This window comes from Oratosquilla oratoria, chromosome 15 (genome assembly GCF_046742065.1).
Source record: "Oratosquilla oratoria isolate Oo_2021 chromosome 15, ASM4674206v1, whole genome shotgun sequence".
Lineage (NCBI taxonomy): Eukaryota > Metazoa > Arthropoda > Malacostraca > Stomatopoda > Squillidae > Oratosquilla > Oratosquilla oratoria.
In genome coordinates this window covers 61,899,907-61,908,269 of record NC_134791.1, presented here as the reverse complement: position 1 = coordinate 61,908,269, position 8,363 = coordinate 61,899,907, and the positions used below count along the sequence as shown (strand labels likewise).

Below are 8,363 nucleotides of genomic sequence, written 5' to 3'. Positions count from 1 at the left end.
AATTTATTTCGTCTTTTCTTCTAGTACATGTGTATTATTTTTTTTTTCCTCATCCTTGTTCTCTAATTTTTCTTTTACCTCTTACATGCCATATCTCTTTTGTTTTTCCATTGTGCATCTTTTGTTGAACCTGTCCGTTCTCCTTTTTTGTGATTCTCACTCATCTATGGTTAAACCGGTGGCTGTTAACGGTTAGCTAGGAGTCGTGGGTTTCTAGCAAAAGAGACTTGGGGCAACGTTACGTTACTGGAGTAACGAACTTTTCTGCACAAAAGAACTTTTCCAGCTCAGAGCTTTAGCACAGGATAGGTAGATTAAAATCTCACTGACTAAAACATTCACATTTATTTTACTGTTTTTTCAGATCCGATGACTACGGATCCCTTGAGCAAGCACCCACATCACCTCCTGACACAAGCCGTGGTTGTGTTTCCCTCAACTCCCATGACCATTACTTGTTGGGCGACGACGATTGTTCTTATTACAAGAGCGCCCTCTGTCTCTTCACAGGCAACAAAACCCGGATCTTATAGACGTCACTCGTTTGTGGCGGTGATCAGTCGTACTGATGGAATTAAATAATTCGTGATGACTATGTTGTTGTGAATTTTGGCAAAAATGAAAATCGTTGCCCATGTACGGGAATACTGATTTTATCGACCTTAGATGATTTATACCAACGAGCTTCTCGTTGTATCTTATGTCTATGCATTCTCAGGAGGAGTATTGTTCTATCTGATAGCATTTCATGATGGAATAAAACAAATGTCTTTGATATAATTATGACTAGACCATAAGGTTCCCTCTTTTTTAAATTTTGTGTAGCCAATATTTTCAGTTGAACAAACTCATGTCGAATTGGTTAAACAAAATAACCTTAATCCTCTTAGTTGAATGAGACCCACCGAGGTTAGCCAAAATGAAATCATAATGGGCGTCATCGTGCCATGGTGATGAATTTTTTACTATTATCCATACTGTAAACTAAACATCTTTCAACAATTTGGACAAAGCGTGATGCATGTTTTATACATGTGGATAAAATAATATTAATACGATTGTAGTACTATCTCAACAGAGGTCGTAACGAACTGTAAGGCTGATCACCTTAACATACAGGGAGTCTATTTCCCATTCACAATAACGGAAAGTTAAAAAATACCAGTAACTGCTGTCAGTTATTTACCACTGTTCAACTGGCCTTATGGTCTCTTGCAGTCTTCCCCATTCTTATGTTCTTATGGATAAAACCGTTAGAACAATATCAAAGGTGCCACCCTGTTCAACCAGTTTGCTATAGACGTCATATATGCTTTATTTTAGTTGCCTTCAGGCGATTCTATTTAGTCTAAGGAAGAATCCCGTGATCAACGGGTCAAGGAATAACCCCCATCAGCCTAAGCCTAAGCGCAAAATGTGACGCAGACGACACAGGCAACGCAGCACAGAGCAAAGGCAGACTTCTTGTTGCTGAATTGAAGCAGAGTTTGAACTTCTCTCTCACTTGGAATACTGAGGTAGTATATCTATAAGCATTTCAATTGAAAGAGAAATTCAAACCGTGCTTCAGTTCAGCAACAGGAAGTCTGCCTTTGCTCTGTGCTGTGTCGCCCGTTTCCACCTGCAACTCAATTTGCTCTCAACCCGAGACAAAGTAGCTTCATTCTCGACCGAAACCTTGATTGGTCCCCAGTCTGATCCTTAGTTAAATTAATTTTCTGCCATTACTCAGAACAAAATATATAGAGTACGTGACTGGGTCTACGAGTAGCTACACATATATACGATGACTGACGAGTGGAATCGATTGCTTGTCGAACCCTTGGTCTTTCAATTGTTCACATATTTGACTCTGAATCATCATGTGCTTCAGTACAGTTTTTCTTTAACATAGTTTTTGTTTTTCCCTGGCTTTCTAACTACGATAACGGCTTCTCAACCCTTTACCAGGCAGTTCAACCCTGCAGCTGAAGAAGAAATTCTTGCAACAATAAAACCAGACAAATTAATAGATTAATTGACACAAAAGATGTTCATTGATTAGTTATTGATAGATTAAAGTTTGTAAAACAGCATGAACTAATAAATAGTTAAAACCCAACCTCCTTTAGTGTCCTTTTGGCAATGCTTTGAATTTTTATTAGCCTATAAATCATACAATATTTCGAACAAGTTGAAGAGTACAAAGTGTTAGCTAGCCTTATCTGTTTATTTATCTTTATATTTTCTTTGATCTTTTTATTTATTTTTTCTTTTGTTTATTTTTAATTCCTTTTTTTTTTTTTATCATTTACCGTGAACAGTGGATAAAATTCTTTGAATCGCTCTCCACTCCAACCATTTAACTTAAATTTACTTTCAACTAAATGATAGTCACCAGATTCCCTGGTACAAATGAATTAGGACCCAAACCAATAAAATCTAATTTATTTGGCCATATTGCAAAAGACGTTCCTCACGTCCATTTGCTAATAATTTCCGCTAAAAGCAGATCTAATGATCCTCAATTGGCACCCATGTCTGTTTCTCACTAATAATGACGTCCAACTGTCAACGATCTAATTAGATCTGATTGAATCTACGTGTGTACCAAACGATACCTGACGGTGACTTTGTTGTGGTGTGTTTTCGGAGCATGCCCAAAACGCGTCTGAATTTTAGAACGTTAAATTATATGCCTCCATGATATTCAAGAGGAATCTGATAATACACGCTCTAAGAAGGGCACATGCAATAAAAAGTACATATTTCAAAATATTAAATTTTGCAAGAGAATTTACTCAAGAGTACAGTAACAAATACAAGCTTAACATAGATCATCTCTTCAAGTTCACACGCTTCGGTAGGAGCATATACTGCAATTCATGAAATAAAGTCTAAGGTGAGCTTCAACCTCACAGATATCATACACTCATGAACCGGAAACAAAATATAATGGGGTGTTATGATTGGCTAGATATGCCTACAGCTACTCCCGCGAGGTGGCCCTATCGGTGCGGTCCGATCAGGTGTAACCTCACTACTGATTTCGCCACTGCCTGATCTGCTCGACTCTGAGAGAGCCACTATACCCAATATACGCTTCCTGAATTCTGCCTATAAAAAGGGGTATTTGATCGTCCTGGGAGAGGAAAAGAATGTTCTAGGTGTCTATACGAAGACCACGACGGATGTTCACCCCGAGCCTAGCTCGGCGTGTGTTTGTGCCTCATATGGAACACCTCAGCAACCTGCACAGCGGTCTCGGTGGTTTTAACAAGGGCAAGGTGTAAGCTCACCCTCACCAAAAGTACTATGTATAGTTGTCACACTCCCCACACACCGAAGAGCTCAACGAAATGAGACAAAAACTTGGATATGCATCTTAATTAGCTCAACAGTCCCAGTGGTCGTGGAAGAGAATATGCACCCACTACCTTGACACCGGGTGTGGGATATGGGGTAACAACCGCGGACTGTGCGCCGTCGGCCCAGGTGGTAGGTGTTTGACTCAGGGCATGCCTAACTCCAAGGTTCAAGTCAGGCATTGTAGCCGATATGCCTCTCCAAGCCAAGAGAGTACACTCGTCCTTCCCTGAAAAGGGAACCAAAGAAGCGTGTTGCTCTTCTCAGGAGGTACCTCAGTGTAACCACAGCCTTCAGGACTCCCACCTCTAGGCCCTACAGGGATGCCACGTACAGCAAACACTTAGGTTAGTGACACATAATGTGTTGGATGGCCATTGATTCATAGAGAGTTCATCTGCTCTATCGATCTTTTTAATTCCATCCAGGTATTCAGCACGCCCTACTCACTGGCGGCTAACCAGTGGGGGAGCCGGTTTCGTTGCCAACACCCCAACCATGTGGTAAGTAGTACTAGGTTACATGGTGCCAGTCGAAGGACAATCGGTTCACCTGATAATACACACACACACACACACACACACACACACACACACACACACACACACACACACACACACACACATACACACACACACACACACACACACACACACATACACACACACACACACACATATATATATATATATATATATATATATATATATATATATATATATATACATAATCGTAGTTGGAAGGGATCATGATTTGATTAAGAGTGCTTCTAAGATGGGGAGGCGACGGATACCTTGGCATGTCGTTAGAAGCACTATTAATCAAAGATATGGACCCTAGTTTGAACATCCAGACGTCCGACCTGTTAGCGCTACCGAGCATGAGGGAGAACTCTGTTGCCGGGCAAAACCAGCACGAGCACAGAGAGAGATCACCCGATCGGAAGAACCAATCAACACCAAGAACGAGTACATAACACGGCTACTCCACCCCTTGAATGCCATCCATCTGACATTTTCAGTTCAGCAGCAACTCTAACATAGAGACAGCCACTATACCAAGCCACTGAAGAAGAGCCAAAAGACTCGACATCGTGATCTGGCAGCACAGATGACCTCCTACGGAAAAATCATTTCAGAGTTAAATAGAGACAATAAGACCACCTTAAGACACAAAGAGAATTTCTTAAAGAAAATACAAAAAATAGAACTAACAATCACATTTAACTCTACTTGTTTAAGGGAACATCTCCTGCTCATTTATACACACACACACACATCCGACCTAGATATGGATCAAAAGGTCTCCTGTCGGCATGCTTTGCCTTTGTAATATGTATATATGTATATATATGTATTTAAATATATATATGTATATACATATATATATAATAAATATATATATATGTATATATATATATATATATATATATGTATATATATATATATATACATATAACTTTTGGACCACTTTTCTCGTAAGCAACTTCTGTTGAATACTATAGCACAAGTGGCGCCAATGATTTCAAGATAAATTTTCTTTAATTCTCTATATTTTCTTTATTCTTCAAAGTTCAAGCTTTGGAGGAAAATACAAAAGGCTTCAGAATGTAGATTAATTTAAACCAACAGCTGTTTCAACCATTACATATGGTCATGTTCAGGTAAGTGGAAGTGTGGAATCGGCCAATAAAAAGACAGTCAATGAGATATCTATGAGTAACATCACAAAAGTGTTGGTTTTCCATCATCGTGTGTCAATTTGTCTTGATCTTCTTCATCCACCAACTTGTTTGACAATAGCAGAGGTAGAGAACCACACATGGTAGCATTGCTCCGATCAGGAGGAAAGCGAATACATCCAGCGCCAGGTACTGGATCAAATTAAGCTCTCCATCAGTGAATTTGGGGTTGACTTGACGGTACTTATGGACGTGTTCAACCCAGCGTGCTGCCTGCATGAAACCTAGAGGATCTTCATGAATGATGTTGGACAGCCGACGTGCATTTTCCTTGTACCTGTTGAAAATATTAAAATCTGCATTATATCGGTCATCTCAGAATGATCAGCTTTATCAACTGGTCACCGCACCATCACCATTATCTTCACCACAACCAGAGATTATGTAAATTGCTAAATATATTTTCATACAGTAAAACAAATTCAATCATCATCATTAACATCATCATCATCATCATCATCATCATCATCATCATCATCATCATCATCATCATCATCATCATTGTTATCCAACTCTTTGGGAGAAACCAGAGAATATTTAATTGAGTACATCAACCATACCACACTAGTGAATTCCTCAACACCAAGCAAATCAATCCCCCGTAGGTAACCGAATAAATCTTCCTCATCCTCAATACCCACTGCAAACTCAAAACTAAGAATACAATATGGAATACACACTATTCCTGTGCCAATTACACACACTAAACACCAAACTTTATGGAAGCCCTCTAGATCTTCCAGTGTTCCCACCAGACCTAATTGAAATTAATGTGTACATACGAATTTCTAACTCACACCCAATCGAATTTCCTGCTCTCAAAACAGCACTCAAGAGAGATTCTCAAAATGGGAAAACATACGTATATTTATCCAAAAATATTATCCTAACTGCATCTGGTTACTAGAAACACAAATAGGTAAACGCACACCCCCTATTTAAAAGGCTATCCATCCACCTTACCAAAGCAAAACGAGGAGAGGCAGCAATTCACAAGAAGTTCTCTCCACCTGTTCAGTCTCGTCAGACACAATAATGGTCAAACCTGCAAGGTCAACACTACTGCAACAAACCACCACAGTCATCACCACAACAGTCCAGACCGCAACGACCAACCCAGCCTTTCTCTTCTCAGAACCAACAGCAGCACGGCAGGAACCGGTCCTACTCTCGTGATGGCTGGAAAGGTCACCAAGGTCAGAAGAAGAAGCAAGCTGCGGCAGCAGTATACCACGGAGCAGTACATGAGGAATCTTCCTCAAAAGTTGCTCCACAAGAAGAGTGCGTCACCGCCGGTTCTAGTCTCAGAAGCACAGGGTTCCTGGTTCAACCTGGCTAGGTAAATGATGTTACCGTGGAAGTGTTGAGGGAGAGCGGATTGACGGGATGTTGTGTCAAGGAGAGGCTAGTAACGCCTGACAGTTACACCGGTAATTCAGATAGGATACATACATTTCAAGCTATGCAGCAAAGAGTTAGGGAACACATGAAAGAGTGTACATAAGAGATGAAAAAGCAAAAACCCAAAATACCACATAGAATAGAATTTCAAATAGGATATTTAGTCATGGTCAAATTACATACACCCCATAATAAACTCAACAAGGTACTCAGGTCCATATTGGATAAGTGATTTTCCAGGTGGAAATAAATACAAGATCTTATACTTAGAAACTAGGGAAATATCAGCTAGACACTTAGATGATTTAAGAAGACTAGGATAGAATTGGATGATGTTGATAAATGTGACATTGAAGGAAAAGATACACACTGTGTTAATTTTAAAGAAACATTGAGTCCAGAGGAGTATAGGGAGTATTGTTATAGTATTATGTATGAGTTGAGTACTAATCAAAATATTTCTTACAGATAGTATTCACTTTGTTGATATATATGGTGCATGCCTGAGATGGGAGACCTGATCTACTGGAACCTTTGGTGTGTCAGACAGATGTGCTACCTAAAACCTTGGTCAGTCATGAAGACTTGAACCCTTGCCAATACATAAGAACAGCTGGTGTCAATAAGTATTGAACGATATTTTCTTTTGTGAAGTATTGAAAATTATTATGTAGCTTCACTAGTGTGTGTCCTAGACAAAAAGTGAAATAAGTGTGAAACAAATGTGAAACTATACAGAGACACTACCATTACTAGCATTTTTAATGCTATGTATATAACTGTTGTAACATACCACAGAGATACACAACTCACCATCTTTGAAAATATGTATAAACCCTTCACTGAGATCTAACAAACAATTATTCTAATAATGTCTTATTTTAATCGTTGTTGTTCTTAATAAAATTTCACAATCAGAAGGAAGAAGACACTGAATACTATCTAATATTTTTTCCTGATTTTGTTATTGATAAATTATAACACCCTAAGACTTTGGTAATACTGAGTTTTGCAAATCAGTTTATTGCACCAATTTATATCAGTATTATAATTATTTTGTTTTGTGTCCTTTTTATGTTACAGACATTAATGCATTTTGGAGGGGTTACTTATTTCTTTGTTATGTGTGGCATATGTTTTTGATAACAACATCCATTGAATGATAATACTTGTTTAGCCAGTTTATGCAGAAATAGTTTTAGTAGCTTCATCAATAAGATATTTTTCAAGTGTGTATTTCCAGCGAGCTCTGTAAGATGGTAGTAGAACATGATTGGTCGGGACGACCAAGGGTAGCTGCTGAGCCCTGTAAGATGCTCGTAGATAAAAGTAGACAAGTGAGGTAGATAGAAGGGTAGGTGGCAAGAGTTTCGTTTTTATGAGTTGAATATTTGATAAACAACAGTCGTAGGCGAAGGAATTGCACAATCTCGCTTCCTGCCTAAATGTTTACAAACAACCGCTGGGGACCCGATTTCATTGCTGTATAATGTTCATTTTATGCTGATGTAACAGTATCTAAACTAAGTCAGCGGTACATTGATTTCGAGATTGCTTAATAAGCTGTATTTCTTTCGGGGTTTGTAACCCTTTCTGATTGGAGAAATGGTGGAGAGGAGAAAATTTAATTGGTTCATGGGAGTAAAGTCACACCCTTAAGGGAGGTACTTAGATGTAAAAGTAAAGATCATTGGACTAAAGAAATCATGACGTCAATGCAAACTGACCTAGTGAACAAATTGAGGATTCTGGATGGGAGTCCCTTGGCGTAACTTGACTAACCAAGTGTATATATTCAGGAAGAAAAGCAAAAAAAAAAAAAAAAAAACACGTTTAATTCCCCTCTCTTGGACAGAGTAAGACTAATGAGCAATCC

The 8,363-nt window shown here is 38.9% G+C and overlaps 2 protein-coding genes across 2 annotated transcripts in view; one reads left to right on the top strand and one right to left on the bottom strand.

The window, feature by feature from the left end:
* Positions 1 to 2,095, top strand: part of LOC143033471 (uncharacterized) — a 32,979-nt gene extending 30,884 nt beyond the window's left edge. The window contains exon 8 of the mRNA XM_076198953.1: positions 365 to 2,095. Within this exon, the coding sequence (XP_076055068.1) occupies positions 365 to 533 (169 nt within the window). The 3' untranslated portion in view covers positions 534 to 2,095. The remainder of the gene's footprint in view (positions 1 to 364) is intronic.
* Positions 2,096 to 4,855: 2,760 nt separating this feature from the next.
* LOC143033470 (UDP-glucuronosyltransferase 1A9-like) overlaps positions 4,856 to 8,363 on the bottom strand; it is an 81,903-nt gene continuing 78,395 nt past the window's right edge. Inside the window, exon 8 of the mRNA XM_076198952.1 lies at positions 4,856 to 5,363. Within this exon, the coding sequence (XP_076055067.1) occupies positions 5,102 to 5,363 (262 nt within the window). The 3' untranslated portion in view covers positions 4,856 to 5,101. The remainder of the gene's footprint in view (positions 5,364 to 8,363) is intronic.